General features: G+C 35.5%; 1 protein-coding gene across 3 annotated transcripts in view; it reads left to right on the forward strand.

Annotated features, from left to right (window-relative positions):
* The first annotated feature begins 8,420 nt into the window (after positions 1–8,420).
* Positions 8,421–25,972, forward strand: part of LOC101736446 (disheveled-associated activator of morphogenesis 1) — a 94,860-nt gene continuing 77,308 nt past the window's right edge. For 2 of the 3 annotated variants that reach the window (XM_012692154.4, XM_062673572.1), the window contains exons 1-2: positions 8,421–8,673; positions 20,322–20,456. In XM_012692154.4, coding sequence (XP_012547608.3) covers positions 20,409–20,456 — 48 coding nt within the window. In that variant the 5' untranslated portion in view covers positions 8,421–8,673; positions 20,322–20,408. Of the gene's footprint in view, positions 8,737–20,321; positions 20,457–25,972 lie in introns of all 3 variants that reach the window. The other variant, XM_062673570.1, reaches the window with a different exon arrangement.

A 25,972-nucleotide genomic window follows, 5' to 3' on the forward strand; every position in this document is an offset into this window, starting at 1 on the left:
ATTACAATATAGTTATATTGTATTATATTTGTATACAGCCGCGTTATGCGAGAATACTCCTACAGCGCGTTTCCTATAACGCGGAACCAACCTACTGTGTTATAGGGGGGATTACCGTATATGGAAACCATTATAAGCCTTTACGTGGCCCATAAACGCAAACCATTTACAGTATGTTTGTAATTGTGTCAGTGTCGATCCTTGATGTGTTTCACACTCCGCATGCACAAATTATGCACCGTCGCCGTGAACTTTACAAAAGATATAAAACTATATATAATAACATTGAAGCGTCACATTCTTGTGAATTTGTTTTAATTATGTAAATAATTTGCTTAGTAATGCTATACGTTTGGTTTTTGTAAATTAATTATGTACTATTAGCCCAGGCATAATCTTTGATTCTTTTTCATAATATGTAAGTAAGATGATATGCATTAATATTAATTTTTTTTATTGCCTGTGTAGGCCGACGAGCATACGGCCCACCTGATGGTGAGTGGTTACCGTCGCCCATGGACTTCAGCAATGCCAGGAGCAGAGCCAAGCCGCTGTCTACAATATTTAATAAACATTACAGTTTCTAACATTTGTATTCACGAATAGCGTTGAAAGATTGCGTTACACACAGATAGATTTGATTTATATAAATTGAATAAAATCGTGTTAATAAACGTATGAACCTTTTCTATACTAATATTATAAAGAGGAAAGATTTGTTTGTTTGTTTGTATTGAATAGGCTCCGAAGCTACTGAACCTATATAATAAACCTGTTGGAAAGCTAAGCTATCCCTGGATGGCATAGGCTATATTTATTGTATTTTCCAAAAAAATAGGGATCCTTACTGAAAGTCCAATAATGTAACCCAATGTGTAAAAAAATACTTAAAATTCTTTACATCGCGTGTGCTACTTCCCAAGCGAAGCCGGGGCGGGCCGCTAGTAGAACATAAAAGGACTAATGTTTTTTATTGTAAAAAAAATACGAGTCACAGTAGCGTATTTCTAGTAACAATATATCATTGTGAATTACGATGTTCAGTTCGTTATGGTGGGCGTGTCGAAATCACGGGCGCGCCTTTAACGGTTATCTAGGCCCGGTGTTAGGTGAAAATTGTTCAATGTACCCACTTATGACTTGAAGTATACTGTAGTTTGAACACTTTTAATTTGCGGTTATAAATTGTCTTGGGAGTTCAAAAATTACTCTTGGGTATACATCTATATGTATAATATATAAAAATGAATTGCTGTTCGTTAGTCTCGCTAAAACTCGAGAACGGCTGGACCGATTTGGCTAATTTTGGTCTTGTATTATTTGTGGAAGTCCAGAGAAGGTTTAAAAGGTAGATAAATATGAAAATGCTCAGAATTAAATAAAAATAACAATTTTGTTTTTCCTTTGATGTGTCCCCCGTCAGACGGATTCCTTTTATTTGTTTTAAGTTTATTTTCTACAAAAGTTTAGGTCTTTTATTTATCGATTAAGGCACTACGAAGTCTACCGGGTCAGCTAGTTTATGATAAATAACTGTTTTAACTAGCGTAAATGGGCTGGTGTTAGTCGATGAGTTGTTTTCCTTTTATTTTTTATCGCTTAGATGGGTGGACGAGTTCACGGAACGCCTGGTGTTAAGTGGTTACCGGAGCCCATAGTCATCTACAACGTAAATGCCGCCATCTACGTTGAGATATAAGTACTAAAGTCTCAGTATAGTTACAACGGTTGCCCCACCCTTCAAACCGAAACGCGTTACTGCTTCACGGCAGAAATAGGCAGGATGGTGGTATCCGTGCGGACTCACAAGAGGTCCTACCACTAGTAATTGCGCAAATTATAATTTTGCGGGTTTGATCTTTATTACACGATTATTCCTTCACCGTGGAAGTCAATCGTGAACATTTGCTAAGTACGTATTTCATTAGAAAAATTGGTACTTGCCAGCGGGATTCGAACACTGGTGCATGGCTAGATACGAAAGCACCGGACGTCTTATCTTTTAGAAGACGACGACTCTCGTCACTCATTTCTGATGGAATATTATAATAATATCCTTTGATTTGAAGTTTTTGAACTTTAATTATTCTCAATGAGGTGTCAAATGTATAATTATATACACAGATTCATTGGTTATACGTTTCTTTAATGCTGTAGGTACATATGACCAAATATAAATCTTCATTTTATTGGTACAATAGCTATTGTTACTTTTTGAACTGAGACATTGTTTTTGCGGCAGGAGTAAGCACTTAATTTTATAAATAGCACTGACCCTACTCAACAATTCAAACCAGAACCGTGCCTATTATAGTTTCTTTAAACCTATAATGATTCGATTAGATAGTATTTATCGATAAATTTGTAGCGAGTGGAGAAAGTTAATCGATTATCGAGTAACGATCGATGCGTCGTGTGCCATTTCCGTTTTGTAATCGTTTGAAACGGCTGATTGGATTCTACACAAAACTACAATTAACATGAGGTTACATATACAATTCCTGAAAGAATCTAGCGTGATTTTTTAATAGCGACTCTATTTATAAAAATAAGTGATACCTTTGTGAAAACACATATTTATATATTTTATTGTATGCAGTATTAGAACATCAAGTCTTACTTAGTTCCAAGCTTCAGTTGTTTTCTCTTACGTTTGCCACAACGAGTTACTTTACCAAAGTGTTTCTTTGTATAAAGAAAAAACTATAGTAAAATTATATTGTTATACAAATGATTAATTATAAAATTATATTGTGGTGGTCACCGTGCTCGCTCCCTATTTCTTGTAGAGTTGCGTTAGTTTCTAGAATACTCTTGTCTCGATCGCAAAAACTGACAACGACCGATAATGTGGTGAGAAGGGAAGGGGAAGCATAATGTGTAATTCCTTTACTTTTGTCCTACCTCGAGATGTTTTGTCGAGTGTGGGCAGCGTTTGTCTATTTGCTGCATTTTGCCGAGTGCTATAAGCGATTAAGAACGTATAATGATTGAAATAATTGACTATAGTGGTTGTTCTCGAGACTAAGAATTCTAAACGTGGGATATGGTAAAATTAATGAAAAACAATAAATTTGTTCTTGCAAATCTTAATTAGGTATTGATTGATTCTGTTATATTTAAAAGAAATATTGTCGAAGGTATGCAAAAAAATGCGAAGCGTCCTAGAGTTAGCGCTAAGCAAGAGTTTCCGGTGCTGGAAACTTTCACGTGCGAGATAACACGTAGGCAGCAAGATCCCCTCAAACACAGTCCACTGAGTTTCTCGCCGGATTTTTTCAGTGGGTCGCGTTTCCGATCCGGTGGTAGATTCTGTGTAGTACTGCTCTTGCTACGGCTAGTGTTAACTACGTCAGGTTACAGCTCCGTGAGCTCACCTATTTGCTCGATGAAGCTGGTATAATTCTTTGCGGTTACCAGAATAGGTAGAAAAAAAGGCAGCAATCTTACCCAAATCTCGAACAACCAATACCTTTAAGAGGATTTACCGGTTCCAACCGAGTCGGACCTGATACAATAATCGGGATCTCATCGAGTTGATAGTTTGAAAAATAACAAAGATGTTATTGCAGTGAACTTGAAACTTCTATTTCAAGCCACAACGGGAGTAAGAACATTTTCGCAGTACTTCCAGGTAGTAATGAAACGAATCATGAATTAAATTAAAGATATTAAAGAATATAGTAAAAATGAAAACTTAGAAAGTGTAAGTTTGTGAATCAAAGACATGAAAAGTTTAATAGTCAAAGTAGCTAGTCGCAAATATGTAGTTACAATGATTGACTTACTGCATAATGTATCGTAATGATCGGTTGTTTTAATGAGAGAATTCCAACCTTGACGTTTAGTGCAGGAAATAAGTATTTTTTAACTATTGATTACTGTAAAATTTAATCTCCGTTTTGGTACGGGCGCGGGAGGCTTGGGAAGGAATGTGGAGTAATATAAAAAAACATCGTTTTTGTATTGAGAATGACGAAGACCAGAAATTTCATCGAGCGGGTTTCGTTGCTCGGAATACCAATGTATCTAATGTCGTTCGGAACTTGTATATAATATATATGTTTAACTAGCTGACCCGGCAGACTTCGTAGTGCCTCAGTCGATAAATAAAAGACCTAAACTTTATTTAATTCCGAATATTTTCGTATTTATCTACCTTTTAAACCTTCTCTGGACTTCGACAAATAATTCAAGACCAAAATTAGCGGTCCAGCCGTTCTCGAGTTTTAGCGAGACTAACGAACAGCAATTCATTTTTATATATATATAGAAGATTACAAGTTTACAAATTCTGCGTAAGAAGTCGAAGATATAGAATGACTTGGTTGTATTGTATTGTGTTGTCTAAGAACTTCGACCAACCTTTGCCCTAATTGGGCTGACTGCTTAGTATAATAGGCACAGCTACCCAACAATTTTTTTTATGTAACATTTTACAAAACAAATTAAACTCGAGCTCGTTAATTAAAGTACTTCTCTTTGTTTCAGGTCAAGGTACGCTGTATTTTTTGCATTTAAATGTAGAAAGTACTAGCCTACATTTAAGTATATACCGTTGTTCGTCTACTTGAACAATACAAGGACAAAATGCTACCGATGTTCGCTTTCTTTAAAACTCTCGGTTGAACATTGAGGTTGAATGAGGTAAGTGGTATTATTATTTCATAAGGATGAAGAAGGAGTAATGTAAAGTTGTCTTATTTTTACGATTTTTACGAAATTGCTTGAAGAAAACTTACCATTATTTGGTAGTATATTATATTTGTAGCCAGGCAAGAAAAATCGCCAATTAAATAGGTCATTTGATTGGCCTCTTTTCTGATGGTGCGGTGGAAAGTGTACGTTTTGTGGCACACGTCTGCAATACGCTATTTATTGGACTTAAGTGTACGTGTAATAAAGTGGCCGCCAAATGTCTATACCGCAAATCAAAGATTGTGTTGTGATTTATGTTCTTGTGGTTTAGTTTTATCGCTGGGCTTACTTTTAATATTCTGCTTCAAAGTGCATATTATGGCGTGTGAAGCGCCACCTTTAGGTTCTTAGAATACCATGGAGGGCAAGACAAACATGTTTCATTCGTGTTAGAGCTGAGTTAGGCTGGTTTGAAAAGAGCTGGTATTATATAAGTCAAATGGGCTTTTTGTTGGGACGGAAGAATCGGTGCCGGTCCAGTGACATTGTTGCTATCTTAGAACGGATGGATGAATTCGAGAGCTTAGCTGCCGGGAGGGGAAGTTCAGGGAACGTGGCTATAGTGGAGTGGCTTCATAAGTGTGCATTGTTAATATCTCTATCGACCTTTATGGTTAAATCGTTAATTTGTCTCTCAGTTAAGACTAAATAAAAAAATACAGTAGGTGCCATACTTGTTGAGACTTGTGTGTATCTCTCATTTCTTAAGACAGCTCTTAAACACATATGCCCAAAGATACCAGTAAACTATATAACCGCGTACGCATGATTGATTAAGTTTTCAGTTTTTGAGTGATTCTAGATGTAGAAAGTCTTTAGTCTTTAGTGTCTAGTCTTTACTCCGATGCAATTGAGTTGCATTTTAGCTTTTGATGATCAGTAATAGTATTTTTTCTGTGTGCATCTAAAAGGAGAATTACTTTCAGCAAAAAATACTTTCACAGCTTCAACGCGACATGTGACTCGACCATGAGAGATATCTACAACTCGAGAGAATTCCTATCGTTATCTTGATTGAAAGTCTTCATAATCAGTAACGTTAAACAACTATCTTTATTTGGATTTGGTGATGACAGCATCGTCATATTGTGAATATTTTACAATTATTTTATTTAGGAGGGAATCAGATGGACAATCTGATGATTCTGATTTTGAATAGGATAGGAGTCGAAAGTATTAGGACGACATCTTTAGTTTCTGTGTATGTTTACTTATTGAAATATATAAAATTGAGGTCTCATTTATATTGTTTTTCTTCAAATCGGATCGCCTGACTGTTTTGCCGCAGATATAGGCAATGCTAGTAGCAACAGTTGCAGGCTTTACAGCACGCCCTACCACTAGTACATGCCGGTTCGCGATCCCACACTTCACTGATATTAAATGCTCAGAGAAGCGTGCTATCCATTCTCCAGTGAATCGAGTCGCCTCACACAATACCCACGGGAATAGGGTGTTGCGATCCTACACCAACACTAAACAGTGGACTAAACACTTTTAATTGTTTATTGTATTTACAAAACCAGGTCGAATTGGAACAATGTGTACCGCGAAATTGCTCTTTCACCGGCATTTGAGCATCAAAACAGCGTAACCACCAAACGTTTCTTAATGCGTACGTAATTTAACTTGTGACCGATTTTCTCAAATTATTTTAAGTATGTGGTTTACTTGTGCGTTCGGATATTGTTTGTTAAAAACACGACGATTGGTAATGATAGTTACTGTTGGCAGCGGTTTGGCTCAGCCCCTGGCTTTGATGAGGTCCATGGGCGACGGTAACCACTCACCATCAGGTGGGCCTTATGCTCGTTTGCCTATAAGGGCAATAAAAAAGAACATAATGTTTGGTTTTCTATTTTCTCAAAATTTTTATGTGTTGCTTTTTCAGGAACAAAGTTGAGAATTTCGGTGTGGTATGTTGTTAAGTCGTTAAATATGCATACTCGATCCTGATCCTGACAGAATGGCAAACAGTCGACGTCGCCCTAAACACGTCATTACGGATCCTCCTGATCCATTAACGGTGCTTTTAGGTACCACAAGCACCGGTCACCGTCCTCGTCGAACCCGTCGCTTGCGACGAAGGGCTCAACGAGCGAATCAACCCATAGGTACAGCCCACTGAGTTTCTCGCCAGATCTTCTCAGTGGTTCGCGTTTCCGATCCGTCTGGGAGTCTGGGAGTATTGGCGACTTATTTTTAAGGATATTGCCTAAAATATACGTAAAAATCAGCTTTCAGAAAATACGTAAAGTAGGTCATGATTTTATGTACCTTGAGTACCAGACCGATCCGGTGGTAGATTTTGCGAAGCACTGCTCTTGCTAGGGCAGTGTTAGCCACACTCCAGCCCCGTAAGCTCATCTACACGTTAGGGCAAAGCTGATATAGCCTCTCAAGGCTATCAGCATAGGTAGGAAAGTTAAATATTAATTGTGTTTCCATCGTATTACGAGTATATATAATTTGAGAGTTTTATTTTTTTTAAAACATTTCTAGCGTATTTCTAGAGCATATTTTTCTGATAATGATGACCGTGGCTCGAATTCGAACGTCTTCGTATTATAGTAATGAATTATATTAATAGAGTGTTTAATTATCAACAGAGAACATTTTGTCTTCTCGTATTAAAACTGTATAATCTCAAAACTTACTAATTTTACAGGAGAGTGTTTTAACATGTAATAATTTTAATATTAATCATAATTGCAACGTTTTTTTTACCAGTTACATTATCGATCTTTTAAAGTGAGATAAAATTATGTATTAATTTTGTTAATAGTAGTCAAAACATAGGTAATCTAAAAAAAAAAAAGCTAAACTACGCTCTTTTGACAGTATTTATTAGAAAAATACTGGTGATACCAAATGTTTACGCATATTAACTCAATTTCGAATATTTTTGGAAATTGTACATTTTTAATGCGAAAAGGCGATTGTCCACAATCGGATTAACCTCATGGTAATAGTCCCTAAACGATTAGTTTAATACCCATTGTCCCATATAGCTGACGTTCAATAAAAACAAAAGACAATAAACAATTATTACTGTAGTTTGTTTTCTATTTTCTATAAACTATCTGTGACATCGCTACCTACTTTGATTCAGATAGCTTAGGAGCTTGGAATGACACCGATTATAATACCAATGAAAGTTTTTTCAGTTTTTAGTTTAAGCAGAACTAGTTTACTTCGACAAAGCTATTGAAATAAGCTGACAATACAATAAAATTAGTTACAAAGAAAAACAGTAAACAGAAAGAGAAAGAGTGAAACAAATGAATCAAGAGTGAGAGCTATCAAGAGGATTTTTTAAGAATATTCTCTGAGTTATGGGTACCAGAGACTGACAGACATACTTAAATACTTTTAAATATATTATTAGACATATTATACAGATAATAAACACCCAGTTTGTCTGGAGAGCAAACAAAAGTGTGCAAAAAAAATTAAAATTGGGTTACAATAAACTAATCTAATTAGTATAGTAAAAGTTAGGAGATGATTTTTACTATCGTTAGTGACTTTGAATTTATGAGATCACTGTTTGAATAATTATCGAAGTGTGCATATTTTATTGTTTCCATTTTCACCTAAAAAAATTATTAAAGAAACATATAAATGCTTCTTTTAAATAAAACTTTTCCCACCTTACAAATACGACAATACCACCTCAGCTAACTCTTTACCTACCATGCGATTTTAATCGTTCATGCGATCGGCTGCGACCGCAACTGCAGTCAGTCACCTGTTTCGGTACACGACCGCAACACGCGTCGGACGCGATGCCTGGGTCGCTCAAACGTACGATTCCGACGAATTGACGATTTTGGGCTGAATACAACGAGGACGCAGTGCTTTAAAAAACAAAAAAAATTTGACAGTTAAAATTACACGCGTTTTTTAATCTGTGGACAGTGCTTAATGGTATTTGTGAGAAAAGTGTGCATAGTCTTTCGGACAAATACTTCGGTAAATACGTAGCGATATAAAGTTTTCTCTTAATTTCTTTTTGAGGCCCCTATAATATTTTTGGTAATCCTAAACGCAATCGTTAAAAACATAAAAATAAAGAGTTCAGTTGAAATACAAACATTAAAAAAAAATCGGTTTAGCTTAATTGACGCACAATATTTTAATTACTTAATTAAAATAAAAGTGGGTGTGTTTTTGAATAAAAATTTACATGCGGTTTCCGTGGTTTTAGTTCATTAACTCAAACAAGTTGTTAAAAATATGAAATTCAGATTCTAGAATGTCATAGAATGCGTTTTGAGGCTGCTTGATTATTTAGTAATTTGCATGATTATTTTTTAGCGACTGTTTGATTTAATATTTACATAAAAATGTGTCACGATCTTAAATTATTATCGGAATTGATTTTCAAGGATCAAATTGGTTGTTTTTGAGTTCTAATCTTTTCAAGCGTTAAATATTGTGTAGTTATTTGAACTTCTTTTTCTACTATAATTAATGTTTTATAAAATACCCTCATTTGCATTTAACAAACGTTAAAATTGGTTCATTATGTTACAGCCAGCAGTAAGTAAACGTTAATCGAACGAACGTATTTCTAGATTACAGTTTCAAGTGAATGTTTTTGGTTCAGAATTTATTTAACGTGAACAATAAGCGTAAAAGCGGCCGGAGAAAAGTTGACGTGTTGAACAATTTTATTGGCAATCGATTTGAAATTGGTACGAATCAGCGGCTGTCACAATAATTCATAGAGTGTTTGAAATTTGAAATTGTAAATATTCGTTTTGTGTGTTGTAATTATTCTCTGGGCGGAAGATCGAAAGACAGAATTTTCGGGCAACTGCGAATGGATAGAACAAGAAAAACATTTGACGTGTTACTAAATTATGATATGATTATTTGGTTTATTTTAGTATTAATGCGTTTTTTTTTCGTTGTTAATTTGAGATTTTATTGATTTTAGAATTTAGCATTATGTCAGTTGACATATATTTTAAACTAAAAGTTACGTCCATCGGCTCTTACAAAAGGCCAAGAACGTCCTTTAAGCTCGGGCGCATATCGTGCGTCTGCATCGGTTCGGTATTTGTTACCGACAGCGTACATTCATTTTCTATTAGGTCTAGTCTAAGTTCAATCTCTCTTTCAATAATTTCTCCCTATTCTATAGAGCATTCTCGTAATGTACTAAGAGTGAGAGAGACATGCCGGACCGGTAAAATATGCGTGCGGGCTAAGGAGATAACTAGAGACAAGAACAGATAAAGCGTTTTAAATACCAAATATAACTATGAAGTGCGATGTATATTTTAATTTTTTTATTATAGACCAATAAACGTGCCCACGGCTCCCCTAGAGTTTAGCGGTCATTGGTGACCTTAAGACACGAGATCGAAGTATCACTTGTATTGTCCAACAACTGCTTTGCAGAAGAAATAGGGTTGCTGTAAACCACGGAATGTAGTACACCAAAAACCTTCTCCGAAGTGTTAACAACCGCTGAATAAAATGAGTCGACTATTATCAAAGCCGGCAATGTGACTTTTGGACACTTTTTGGTAAATCAGAAAAACGAATTATTGACTTTGTATTCCATTGGCAGTCACAAAACTCTTCTGAACGACATCTTAGATACAGGTTTTGAACCGTATTCTTTGAAGGAGACGATTATATTCAAATCAATCTGTTTTGACATATCAATAACTTTTTTTGTCCAAATGCACAGATTGCCACCTTTCATTATAGACGACTTAAATACGAACAAACAAACATTTGAATATTTTTATATAACTTATAAAAAGTTTTTACAAAAGAATCTGTTGCGATAGTTAGTAGTAAACTACCCTCTAGTTTTGATTACGTGTCGTCTGTACAAAAAATATAAACAAATCCGAGGATAACGTCGTCATTTAGATGATCAGTCACTTAATTCTTCTAGAAACATCTCTTACTGTTAGTACGGGGTCGTTGTACTGCACGTCGTTGATAACGCTTTCGGTTTCATTCGTCGACACGCTACAAAAGTAACTATGGCTTGCGATGTTCTTGGATATTGTACATTATATATTATTTCTCGACATATTAAGGCATTACATCAAGGCTTGGTTTGTTGCTTGGATGCAACAGGATTTTCCACTTTGGAATTTTTGTTTAGATTTTATAAATATAATTTTTCAATTAATTTTTTCGATTTTCGCGACACGTATATGCACTTGCAACAATTTTACTGGTATTGGAAATTTCGGAAAAAATAAGACAATAATAACGAAAGGGAGATTAAATTGCGAAATATTTTAAATTATATTATACATTTTTCATGTTTACTTTCCATTAAGTATTAGTGGTTAGTTTTTATTATTGGTGTTTAAATTGGGTGTTTAATTCCGAAATTAAATAGATTTACATAATTTAGTGCACTGGTAAACAGCCACTTCGTATTTGTTCAGCTGCACGTATAGCCGTGACACAGTCAAGATCACGACTGACTCTGTGTTCTTTTGTTATTAAAACTTGTAGGCATCATAGCGAAAATGCCGCCGGGTAGCCGCTGGAGATATGATCCGTTATATTTAATTATGTCTATATGTCTAATATCTTATTGTCTCGTCTATCATATCGAGGGGTGAACGTCTATTTGGTTTAAGCGACATTTTTGCAACTTTACATGAGAGCCATTTAAAGTTTATAATTTGGAAAAAAAAATCAGAACAAAAAAACTTCTATTTGGGGTAGATATAGTTAAAGTTCAATTAAAAACATCGAATTGTGCTATTGAATACCAAATAAAACGGATCTTTATTTACAGAGATAAATGTCGAGCGAAATGTAAGTAAATAACCTTTCACCTCGATATTAAGGCTTATCCGTATAACTAAAACGCATGAACGTTTCACAGTGTGCAGAGATAGAATGGCAATACGCATCCGCGTCTTCCCATTAGTGTTATTGCACGATACACAAATTTAATCTATGTCAAAACGCTCTCCCTTTTTCCTTTTCTTGAGTTCTGTCTCGTGCGAGGTTCGGACGTGGGTTGTTGAGCGACAGGAGGTTTTAGTCGGGTCGACTCCGACATGTTCCGCCCGCCATCCCCATTGGAGGGCGGGGGTCTGGCGATTACCTCCAGACCAAAAAAAGAGTATGTCAAAACGTTACTTTTTTTTGCCCTTGTAGGTAGACGAGCATACGACCCACCTGATGGTGAGTGGTTACCGTCGTCCAAGGACTTCTGCAATACCAGGGGCAGAGCCAAGCCGCTGCCTACTGCTTAATAATACTGTCATATTTCGCGAACTTAAAAGGGTTGTACTGAAAATTTCTTTTTTCAGTACAATGCTTTTAACTCGTACAAATAAATAATCCAACATATTATCAAGGTTAGAAACGAATGAACATGCTTGAACGATCCCGTTCACCAGAACCTTTACAATCAGCCATTTCAATTGCAACATACTGACTGCAACGTGTACCTCACCTATTCGCTCACAAGAGAACAATTTAATATTAAAATAGTCGACATTACAATAGTTCCGTCAAGTTAAGCTATCCCACATACCCCACCTGCCGCGCGGGTGGGGATCCGGTGATTTTATCCTGTGGAAAAAAAAAGGATTATTACGCTGTATTTGAAGGGTGTTAAAGTTTATTATTTTTTAATTAAATCAGTTGCATGTTTCTATGTATTTGTTTTTGATAGTTACAATGAGTTTATGTTTTTGTAGTGCTACGAATTGATTAATTTAAATAGAATAGAGAGAATAAAGAGAATTGAGAGAATTGAGAGAATAGGGAGAATAGGGAGAATAGAGAAAAGAGAAGAGAGAATAGAGAATAACAGAGAGAATAGCTTTAGGTAGATGGGCCGCTTTAAAGTTTATAAAATTTACATTTTAAAGTTTGGCTACCCAAATTAGGCTAGCTAATGGTAACATCAGAAGTAAACAGCGGAGCAAAGTGTAAAAAACGTTAGTTCGCTCACAATTATTGAAGTCAATTTCACAACTAAGTCGAGCACTCAATGTAAATTATTCAGAGAGCTACGAAAACACGGGACTTCACTTGTTTGGTAACCCCAAGTTCCCGTGTCATAATGAACACCACCTGTTGTTTGTCTTCTGTCTGTACTGGTAACGGAAATTGGCACTTTGCAACCCATTGAGACGATGTTACTTGTGAAATGCTTTACGGTCATTGGGTATTGTCGGTCTAAAACTCTAAGCAGTTGGAAGCCGTTTGGGTTTTTTAATTTGTTGCTTAGATGGACGGACGAGCTCACAGCCCACCTGGTGTAAGTGGCTACTGGAGCCCATAGACATCTACAACGTAAATGCGCCACCCACCTTGAGATATAAGTTCTAAGGTCTCAGTATAGTTATAACGCATTACTGCTTCACGGCAGAAATAGGTAGCGTGGTGGTACCTACCCGTGCGGACCCACAAGAGGTCCTACCACCAGTAAAATTACATTGGTATTGCAGATCCTCATGAGTATATTTTAAAAAATCTTCAACTTTATCTGTATAATACGGTTCTATATTCAAATGCCTGATTTCAATTAGCCATTGCTTCTAAACAATTACAAATATCAAGGAGGGAAGGCGATTGATTGGTAATTCCTTATAAATAAAATATTAAATATAATAGGGGTATGTTGTGAAAATATCTAGCGCAATGTAAGTTTTCGATAATAATTCGCGGTTTAACAATGAAACAAATCGTTTGAAATCAAATCGTAACTGATGAAATTTATTTGCGAAAACCTTAACTTCGATTTGTAATGTCTGTTCTAGATTATTTTTTTGTAGCCTTTAGCAATGAATTACAAAGAAAATGTTATGTATGTATAGCATCTGTATAGCTACGTGTATGTAAATTTTGTCTTCAAACCTTTGTTACAATAATGTTAAAGTCACTTTAATTCGCGTTAAAAATGATATTTTATACACACACAAATAAAATGACTAGATAGAAAATAACAAGTCTTTTTCTCTTTTCTATCAACATGTTTCCACATTTCAAATTGCTATATTTATATTAGCTTAACCTCAGCATTTACTTTGTTGATGAATTTAACATAATCTTCGCCGCATAACATAATGATATGCAAAATAATTACCAAACAAAACTGGAAAGCTTAAAAGAACGGTGTTAAATTTAACAAAGAGATAGTCATGGTGAACAGTGAAAGTGAACAGCGGGTTGGATGATCTAGTAATGGCTTATAGGTGTACGACGTATACGTATCTTAGGGCACACAAAAAAACTTCGTTACCGTGTTGAGGCTAAATGCGCGTTTGATTTTTATAAAATCACAAAAATATGCGCATATCCATATAAGAGCAATTTTACTTAAAAAAATATTTATACATATATATTAAATACATATATGAATCTGAAATTGAGAGATTTAGTAAAATATAATATGTGAAATAGTTTAGGACGCGAATGCACAATAACTTACTCATTTTTACTTGGGTCTGTGTTGTGCAGAATATAGGGCTAACTCAGATCTGCTTTAAATAATAATCCAGTTTTTATGGCAGTAATCGATCGATCTCTCAAAACCAGTAATATTATTAATATCCAGTCCAGTATTGTCCAGTAATATTGTTTGTCATCTTACCATGGAAATAAATTTTTTGTTATCTGTCTAACAATCATTGTTTTTTTTTTAAATATTAATTTACTCCTTTTTTCTAGTTAACGGCACTTACTTTTTATTTACTTTAAGATCGTTTTCCCGCCGAATCCGGAACAGCTCGTATCGAGAGGTGCAAATAAAAAAATAGAAAATTTTGTTTATGGTGCGTGCGTTCTGAATCTTCGAATTTCACTGTGAATTACCATAAATTCTTCTTCAACGCATTCTGTTATTATAACTGAACGTCGATGACCTAGTGCGCTTGAGATATTTTGAATTGATTTTTGAAGATTTTCCGAATGGTCCAAATGTTTTTTGTTTGCTGAAATGTATTGGTTTTCGATTTCTGTAAATCAGCCTTCTTCTTCTTTTTCTCCACCTTATCCCACTAAGTGGGGTCAGCACAGCTAATTTTTCTCTTCTATTCTCTTCTATCAGCCGTCATCTCAACACTCACTCCTCTCTCTCTCATATCGTCATTCACACACTCCATCCATGTCTTCTTCGGTCGACCTCTTCCCCCTCTACCTTGCACTACCATTTCCATACAGCTCCTAGTCACATGCATCCTCTCTCTATACATCACATGTCCATACCACGCTAACCGTCCGCTTCTTAATTTGTTGTTTACCGGGGCCACTTTCACACTTCCTCTGATATACTCATTCTTTCAGATTCCAAATGTTTTTTGTTTGCTGAAATGTATTGGTTTTCAATTTCTGTAAATCAGCCTTATGAGTTATATTTCCGACCAAATATAGTCGTGGCAAAACTTAGTGACTTTTTGCTACATTCATGCGGGTATTAAATATACTTAAAATATTAATAAAATATTAGCGAACTTTACAGATTCATTTAACTTTTGTTCGTACCGTAATCTATACTTATACTTAATATTATAAAGAGGAAAGATTTGTTTGTTTGTTTCGAATAGGCTCCAAAACTACTGGACCGATTTGAAAATTTCTTTTTCCATTAGAAGCCGACATTGTCCCTGATGAACATAGGCTACTTTTTTTAATTTTTTATTTATTTATTTTTTTGGTTTCATTTGTGTTCTAATGTTTCCGAAGCGAAGCGAGGGCGGGTCGCTAGTATGTTTATCATTTTAGTTTACAGCTACAAACACTCCGGTGAATGATACCTTGGAGAGACCTGGTTTATGGGAACCCAATCCCAATTCCCAATATTCTAAATTAAAAATTACTTTTTCTAACAGAAGGGAAAACATATAATTTAAAGTTGTAATAAATAATAAGAGTAATGTTAAATTGCTTACTGAAGAAGGAAAATATAAGAATAAATATCTGTTTTATATGATTATTTGAGAATATAAACATGTGATATAAAATAAAATTTGGAGCAAACAAATTTAAAAGATCATTTATTTTAATAATTTATTATTAAAATTGAAAGTTTATAAAGCCTAAATTTATATCTTACGGTGAAAGTGAATTTTTAAATTAAGAATATCGAAAAAACGTAAAAAATAAATGTCTGTCCAAAAGGCATGAAATTGTTTCCACTCTGTAGTGATTCGTTGGATGGTTGATCAATTTGAAAAATATCTATTCGATTCTATAAATTATAGTGGTATGAACGGAGTAATTTCAATTTGTCAAACTAAGTGCATTTGTAGACGTGGATCGATAGCGACGCTTTTTTTTTATGATTGAAAGATTACTGGTGGCCCGGAAGCCTTTCCAGTTTCACTAGGACAGGTGGGCGAGCAAAGGCTCTGCCAGGAGGGGTGGGATTTGCTAACAACTGCCCGAGCGCCTCCAAAGGAGACCTAACAACACAAGAGCAATTGCTTCGCGAATGAGGATTGCGCCGTATAAAAATAACGATTGAAATTTTTGTTATAAAATTGATTTGTATGAATACAATATTGATTAAGCTAATTCAGTAATATTACCAACGTGGAATTAATAAATACCTGATTTTGTCTTCAAAATGTTAAACATCTTTAATTGGCGCGACACTTAATAATTTAATGTTTGATATTATCTCCAATATGCGAAAAGAAAGTGAACAGTTTTTACGTTCGTCGTCTGTAACAGCATTTAGGTAACACTCGCGTTTTCTTCGGAATGTGAACAAAAACAAGCGTAAAACTAGTTCTTGGCTTCACAGTACGAATTCCGGCGTGACCGTAGCGAATAAAATATAAAGATGCTTTAATTAAAAAATGGCGTAATTTTCGTTTTACGAGGTGCCGAATGTTGTCCGTTTTTTTGTTGGCTGCAAAAGATTTTCCGCGTACAATTATTAATTTGCATATGAGGTTAATACTGATTTTCTGGGTGTGTCATAATTTGAGTTCTTCCTGAATACAGGATTATGGTTTTTTTTTTTTTAAATGCCTTGCAGCGAATTTTTCTCGTGTACCGTAGGTAGGTAGGTAGGAATTTTTCGCGTGTACTACCCGCATATTTCAAGAATTTTATCGGAATGCTCATCGTTTTCTAATACTTACAAGAAGGGAGATAGTGTAGCGTTTTCGAAGTATTTTTGTGTATAAAACATTAAAGTAAAACAAAACAGGTAAGTGTTATTACAGTACATCTCAAAAAGGATTTTGAAGTTTGTCTAAGACTGAACCACAGAAAATAAAACTACCTCATACAATAAATAATGTTTAATTTGTTTGAATTTTATTAAAAGTTGATAATTTATTTGAGAATTGTTTTACATTTGATTATGATTCTATATGCTTATTATTGGATTCACGGTAATTCAAAGCATTTAGATCCCAGTAAATCCTTTCGAAACAGTCAAATGTTACTGTCACCTTGACCTTTTTGTCGTCTCTGCTTTGTGGTCAAACTATTTATGCTAGTTTTGTTTTTTTATTATTAATATGACTAGGAACTAGCTTAGATGGGTTCTTTAATTAGTTTTATGTATGCGGAGACATAAAGATATATGATCATAAATCTTGTAGTTTACTTTAGTATTACATTTTTTTATTTTTTATTGTTTAGATGGCTAGACGAGCTCACAGCCCACCTGGTGTTAAGTGGTTACTGGAGCCCATAGACATCTACAACGTAAATGCGCCACCCACCTTGAAATAAGTTCTTAGGTCTCAAGTTTAGTTACAACGGCTGCCCCACCCTTCAAACCGAAACGCATTACTGCTTCACGGCAGAAATAGGCGGGGTGGTGGTACCTATCTGTGCGGACTCACAAGAGGTTCTACCACCAGTAAAAAAACAAATAATAATCGTATATAGCAGACACTTATATTAGCCGTAGCATTGTTATTTGTTAATAATTTCAAAGGAGAAGCGGTAGTTAGATATAAAAAGCAAAAGGATCACTATTAACTACATCCTATGTTTTATGGATCTTTTTTCTCGAAAGTTGAAATCGAAATTGAACGAATGTAGAATTGTATTTATAGATCCAAAATATAAAGAAAAAAAAAATTACGACAAATATTTCTAATACATTTGAACCAATTACAATTTGAAATGTTGAAATCGTGTATTTCTGATCTTAGTCTTTCAGTGTGACTGTGGTGGCTCGTCGATGAATCAAAATTCAATTAAATCGTATAAAAACAGACCAATACGCGGTGCCAATATGCAAGAATTCGGTGAAATTGTACGAATTTCTCTTTGAATCGTGTTTTCACTAATACCTTTATGTTGTCCGCATTATAATTGCGTTTTTGTATGTAACGTGAACTGCTTGTATCCGTTTTTCGGATTGAGAACGCAGTGTGATTTGTTTTTGAAAATTAAATATTATTTGATCCGGAGTTGTTTATGTAGAAGCTCTTTAGACATTGCTTATTAGTTTATTTAGGTACTTGATCGTTCTATCAACCGCTAAGGGGTTGAGCGAATGGCGATAGGCCCTCTTTTTTATTTTGATCAGAAGGAAATCGCCGGACTTTCGCCCCCCACTGGAGATGGAGGGCAGGGCATGTCGGAGTCGAACCGACTAAGACCTCCTTTTGCTCAACAAACAACGTCCAAACCTCGCATGACTCATAAAAAGGAAAAGGGGGGAAAGTGGAGCGTTTAGTGCGGAGCACATCTCTTCCATCACTTTCCTCCTCGGGACGCCGGACTGGTGGTCGTCGGCGCCACGACCACTAGCCCTCTCGGTCGGCAGGCTGTCCGAAGTCCGCCTAGATGGCGCCGGCTAGAGTGAGTTATCTTGCGATAGGCCCCCTGGCGTAATATTAGTTCTACTCAACCCAGATGAACTAATGAAGTTTGTTTAACATCTCTTGATAAATAATTTAAATAAATTATTGAAATTATTTAATATACATACATGTATGGGTGTTTTCATGATTCGACCTTTAAAGTTAAATTAATTTTGATACTGAAGTGATTTATAGCGATGTTTTTTGTATCTTTTTTGTATTTCGTATATATGACTTGATTAAATTAAAGTAGTCGTATCGTTTATAGAGAGGTTGTTTAGGTTTTATTTGTTTCGTAGTTGCCCACCGGTGTTATGTTGTTACCAATGTTCATAGATATGATGTTGAATTACGCTGTACGCCTTGCTACGACATGAGCTCGAATTATAAATTTTATTGCTTACCTACAGATACTTAGAGTGATTTTTCATTTATTTGTGTGCGTATGTATGAAGCATTGAGTTCTATGGGATAATGATAATGTTAATTATTCACTATACGTTTATGGTTCAAGGGCTGGCTAGTATTTCGCAGATAATTGCGTTTTTGATTGAATGCTAAAATATCTTTATAATGACTTAATTGGACATGAATTTTAAAACTATTGTGAATTCAGTTTTGTTGCTCTGGATATGCCATCGTAGAAGTTCCGACAATTACTAGATAGTTCAGCAAGAAGCATGTACAGACCCACCGCTCTCTGGAATTTCTCGCCGGGTCGCCTTCTCCGGTGGGTCGCGATTCCGATCCGGTGATAGATTCTGCGAAGTACTGCTTTTTCTCAACTTGAGCTCGTGAGCTCAACTATCCGTCCGGGGGTAGTTAGAATAGCCCCTTATGCTAGCAACGAATAGGTAGGGGAGAAAAAAATCACTCATATTATAATGAACAATTAATAATAATAATCTGTCTCTCTATATATTTATAAAAATGAATTGCTGTTCGTTAGTCTCGCTAAAACTCGACAACGGTTGGACCGATTTGGATAATTTTGGTCTTTAATTATTTGTCGAAGTCCAGAGAAGGTTTAAAAGGTAGATAAATATGAAAATTCTCGAAATTAAATAAGGTTTAGGTCTTTTATTTATCGATTGAGGCACTACGAAGTCTGCCGGGTCAGCTAGTAATAAAATAATTATAATGAACATTGTCGATTGTATTGTCGAATGTTATAATGTATCGAACAACGTTTCGTAAAGTTAATATAGAACTTAATTATTCGCGTATCGGTCGATTTATTTGATTGTAATCGTGAACAGTACAGGTATGTCAGGCCTAATTGAATATGTTAATTGTATTGTGTTACAATAGGTTGTAATTTCGCTTGTAAATTTACTCGTTGTGACAGGGTTACGTAAATTTATTTCGTTGTGAAAAATTACGGACAGTTATTGGTCGGTTAGCTTTAAACACACTGGTGGTAGGACCTCTTGGGAGTCCGCACGGGTAGGTACCACCACCCCACCTATTTCCGCCGTGAAGCAGTAATGCGTTTCGGTTCGAAGGGTGGGGTAGCCGTTGTAACTATACTGAGATCTTAGAACTTATATCTCGAGGTGGGTGGCGCATTTACGTTGTAGATGTCTATGGACTCCAGTAACCACTTAACACCAGGTGGGCTGTGAGCTCGTCCATCCATCTAAGCAATAAAAAAAAATTAAAAAAAAACACTTTAGTACTTACTATATTTCTTTCACCTCATATTATTTACATATCAAAATCATGTGTATAAAATGAAATTTAGAACTTATTCGATATGGTATAGAGTAGAAAATATCTTAGTCACTTTTAAATTTGGGCCTCAAAAAGAAATGCTATTTTTAAATTGAATTTTAGGTTGTAAAATGATGATTGAAATCGAGTGATAGATGTAAAATGTGATAAAGTGAATAAATAGTTAATTGATAGCAACAAGACAGCAAAATGTGCAGCAAGGATCAGATCAATCACATACTCGGGAAGATCAATGTGGTAAGTTCTTATGTTATATATTTTTTTAAATTTAATTCTGTACATTTTCAAATGGGTACGCGGTCCATTGCGGTACAGCGTTATCATAAAGTGGTAACTGGAGTTCATGAAGGCTACAGCGTGAGTGCCGCCACTGATACGTGGTCATCAGACACGGACGAGCTCACGGCTCACCTACGGTCAACAAACAAATAATAAGTTAATCAAGTATATTTGAAATCACTACAAAACGAAGTTCACGAGGGACTTCGAGTCAACCGTCCTAAAAACGACCATATACCATTAACTTAGTACTCATAGTAACAGTTTCTTACTGGTAGTAGGACCTCTTGTGAGTCCGCACGGGTAGGTACCACCGCTCTGCCTATTTCAGCCGTGTACTGCTTCACGCTGGAATGGATGCACGCTGGAATGGATCACGCGCAAGGAATGACATCGTGTAATAAAAAAATCAAACCCGAAAAATTATATTTTGTGTAATTAGTGGTAGTAAGACCTCCTGTACCATCACCCTGCCTATTTCAGCCGTGGCGCAGTCATGCGTTTCGGTCTGAAGGGTAGAGCAGCCGTTGTAACTAAACTGAGATCTTAGAACTTATATCTCAAGGTGGGTGGCGCATTTACGTTGTAGATGTCTATGGGCTCCAGTAACCACTTAACACCAGGTGGGCTGTGAGCTCGTCCACCCAATTAAGCAATTAAAAAAACCTAATTGTTTGGTACTTATACCGTACCATCTTTATTCAATGTATTTTTATATTAATACATTATTCGTAAATGCATCCTCAATCATTGTTATTTTATCTGTCAATACACCTCGATGCGCATTTTCCTTCGCTGCTGACAATGACCTTATCTCTGACCTTCGACGAACAATGCATTGCGAAACAGATTTTTTTGCCGACTTCATTATCTGGGTTTAATTAGGCCCTGACTGATCGCGTGTACTGGAGAAAGGCATGAGTGTTTGGAAATAAAAATTGTATAAGTTTTGATTAATGTAATATAATAAAACAATATTACGATAGTGCTTGTGATTTGTAACACAATGACAAAATCAATGCATTCTGGAGTCAGGGGATCTCACTCTTATTATCTCACTGGCTGCTGAATGTGCTGAACAATAGTATACTCGTGCACATGTTAATAGTTTTGTACTAAAATTTACACTTTAATTGTACCAGACAATTAATACTTATAATTATTGGTTGACGTATAATAATAATAATAATAAAGCCTTTTTATTTCTAGTAAATTTACATAATTTTTAATACAGTTTTTATCGCTTACTTAATATTATTAGTATGTTTACTTAATATTATATAATTATGTTTACTTAATAATATGTAGTTTTTAATCTACCGGAACCCCAGATTGAGTGACGTATAAACAACTTAAAAAAAAAAATATTAATCAGCAAACAAATGTTTTATATTTATGTAATATTGTAGAAAAGTTGCAGTTATAACATGTTCTGCTTCAAACGAGGTTAATTAATTATTACTTTTATTTATTTATTTAAATTAAACACAAATAAAACAATACTGTTGTTTATCAATATTTTTGCATTAAAATTCATAGAAGAGTGATTGTTGATGTTCGTTAAGTGCTTGATATGATTTTTGATGATCAAATCATCAATCAAATAAATAAAAACATCTATTGAGCCGATACATAAACATTACCAATCATCGTAATTGAATTGAGAGCCATATTTAAAATCTGTGTTGATTGATTACGTATTATCAATCGAAGTCGTGATAACGCGAAGGCTGTGTACGGTTCTGAAATGTTTCCATGATTAAGTAGCTAGTTTGTTTTATTGTTATGTTTTTAATCTTATTCAGGGTCTGTAGGAGCTAACGATGGCGCAGTTCAATAGAAGGTTTCGTGAGATTAACATTTATATGGTACATTTCAGTTTGATTTTTAGGCAAGCAAGTCAATACAATTTTTTATTTATTGCATACATAAGGTGGACGAGCTTACAGCCCACCTGGTGATAAGTGGTTACCGGAGCCCACAGACATCTACAACGTAAATGGCACTACCCACCTTGAGATATGAGTTCTAAGGTCTCAGTATAGTTACAACGGCTGCCCCACCCTTCAAACAGAAAGGCAGTACTGCTTCACGGCTGAAATAGGCTGGGTGGTGGTACCTACCCGTACGGACTCACAAGAGGTCCTACCACCAGTAATTACACAAATTATAATTTTGCGGGTTTGATTTTTTATTACACGATGTTATTCCTTCACCGTGGAAGTCAATCGAGAACAATTGTTAAGTACGCATTTCATTAGAAAAATTGATACCTGCCTGCGGGATTCGAACACCGTTGCATCGCTAGATACGAATGCACTGGACGTCTTATCCTTTAGGTCACGATGTTATTATTGGTCTTGACTTGACTTAGTGCAATGCCATCAGACGCGCTGTCTAAGTCTGGACTACAACTGAAGTAGCGATTGTCCTGTATTTCAAACGAAATATCTATGCTCACCCAGAACACCTAACCACTCTTATGCTTCTAGATGCAAATTAGGCGGCTCGTCGAAAAGTAATGATGCCAGAAATGTAATATCTGTAATTCCAGGAAGTTGATCCGTATATTTTTCGGAGATCTTTCGTATATTATATTAATAATATGTCAGATTACTGTCATTAAGAGTCTACATTTTATCTTCTATCACTAAACGTACGATATTATCATTTGGGCTGTTAGTTTTGGCACAATTGATATTACGATTATTAAAGCCAGTCACGAGAGCCAGTAACATAAGGCGTACGTAAATTTATTCAAATTTGCCGAATTCACTGGAAAGTAGGTGGTTTATTTGTCTGCTAAAGAGTCAAAAGAGTACATTCAGTTCAGTGAAAATTCGTGTTGTTTGAATATATACTTTTGATAAAATTATAATACAAACAGGTCGGCGTCCTTGACACAACACGTTCAACTGATAAGAGATATCTTGCGAAAACTCATGTACATACGTACTTTACTTTAAGAAATTGTGTGTGAATTGTATTGCCGTTTAATTACAGAGATGCAATTAATAATTATAATATAATAATTATTAAGCCTTAAGTTAATATGTTACTCTCTCTCTCTTCCCAGCTATTTATCCAACATGGTGGTGGGGTCAGCTTTCCTGACTTTACTCCTCCACTTCGCTCTGTCTTCGACATCCTCGTCAGCAACATTGCATTCTCTCTTGTCCTTCAGCACTACGTCCCTCCACCTTGTCTTGGGTCTGCCTCTAGGTCTCCGACCTAAGTTAATATGTTACTATTTAAAAAAAAAATAGCGTTTATTTTCTGTTTTGTTTTTTAATTATACTATTATAATCTATTATTAGTGATTAGAGATAACTTGGTTTTCGTAAGAGACACCTATAATAGTACACGCGTAGTATTGGACATTGTTTTTTTGTATTGTTATTATTTTATTGCCCTTGTAGGCAGACGAACACACGGCCCACCTGACGGTGAGTGGTTACCGTCGCCCATGGACGTCATCAATGTCGGGGACAGAGCCACGCCGCTGCCTACCGTTATAATGTAATGTTCTTAATGCTAGCAGATAAAATTCCATTATACATTATCGCGGGTAAGGATATAACTAAATTTCTAGTAGTTGCATCAAGTATTCAATGAGCATTTAGCCACAGGTACGACATTAAATCTATACTATATAATATTATTATATTATAAAGAGGAAAGATTTGTTTGTTTGTTTGTTTCGAATAGGCTCCGAAACTACTGGACCGATTTGAAAAATTCTTTTTCCATTAGAAGCCGACATTGTCCCTGATGAACATAGGCTACTTTTTTTTAAATTTTTTTTATTTTTTTTTTGTTTCATGTGTTTTTTAATGTTTCCGAAGCGAAGCGAGGTCGGGTCGGTAGTCAATTATAAAAACATACTAGTGCTTATGCAATGTAGATATTTAAAGGGCGGGTCACAGGTAATAAATCACGCTCACCTGTTTGTTAGCTTATTGCTTTGGGCGTTCTAAATTGAATTTTGACTTCGTGTAATGATTTATAAGTATAAGGCCCCTAAAACTGTTTTGATATTTTCATTGGTAAACGACAATTGGATTGTTTGAATAGGTGAGTTGGTAGTTATGACTATGTTCTAATTTTAAACTGGTTAGTCTAAAAGTAAATTTTGCATATGAGTTCCTTAAATATCTCAAGAGCACGGTAGTTATAATGTACAATCTATAGAGGTGATTTTTTTACGAGCTCACAGCCCACCTGGTGTTAAGTGGTTACTGGAGCCCATAGACATCTACAATGTAAACGCGCCACCCACCTTGAGATATAAGTTCTAAGGTCTCAGTATAGTTACAACGGCTACCCCACCCTTCAAATCGAAACGCACTACTGCTTCACGGCAGAAATAGGCGGGGTGGTGGTACCTACCCGTGCGGAGTCACAAGAGGTCCTACCACCAGTAAATGTATATAGTGTCAGAAATCTGTAAAATGTTATCAAAAAAATATGTATATTTCTTCAGTTTTCGCCAGTATAGAGATAATTAAAACCGCTTTTAGGCTTTAATCTCGCGTTTATTATTTTCATGTGATTATTTCCGAAGTTTTGAACATCACAGTTTCCGAGATCACGAAAATTGACAATGTTATAAATATTAGTGTTTTACACGTTTATGTATGTGTGTGTGTGGCTGATTTTGTAATGGATAACGTACAACCGACCAACTCTAAAGATGAAGAGGAATGATCAATGTGTAAAAATCAATTAGTTACAAAGTTGAATTTTCGTGGTCACGGACGTCTAAGGTACTTTATTCGTCGAAATTTGCATATTTTTTTTTATTTTTTTTTATTGCATATATGGATAGACGAGCCCACAGCGCACCTGGTGTTAAGTGGTTACTGGAGCCCATAGACATCAGCAACGTAAATGCGCCACTCGCCTTGAGATATAAGTTTTAAGATCTCAAGTATAGTTACAACGGCTGCCCCACCCTTCAAACCAAAACCCATTACTGCTTCGCGGCAGAAATAGGCAGGGCGGTGGTACCTAACCCCGCGGACTCACAAGAGGTCCTACCGCCAGTAGCATATTGAACCTTTCAGCAGTCATTTTATTTGTGATATACAGCAGCGTGTATACCGTGGTAGTTATCACTATATTCAAATGTCGCCGAAAAACACCATAGTCGCCTGTGACCACGTGAAGTGTAAAGTATTCGAAATAAAATAATAACAATAAAAAACACTAGGTAAAAACCGTAAAAGCAGAAAGAGAAGAAGAAGTATTTTATTTGACCACTTCGAATTTCTCGAAAATACACTCGAAAGCAATGAATCCGGGTCACTTACAAAAACCTATAAATCTCGAAAACTATGCTAGCTTAATGAAATAAATTATGTTTCGTAGACAATGAAATACTCCTTAAATGATAGTAATAAATTTATAAGTCACTACATTTTATTTATTAAAACTAGCTGACCCGGCAGACTTCGTAGTGCCTCAATCGAGAA

The sequence above is a fragment of the Bombyx mori genome, chromosome 18 (assembly GCF_030269925.1).
Source record: "Bombyx mori chromosome 18, ASM3026992v2".
NCBI classification, from domain to species: domain Eukaryota; kingdom Metazoa; phylum Arthropoda; class Insecta; order Lepidoptera; family Bombycidae; genus Bombyx; species Bombyx mori.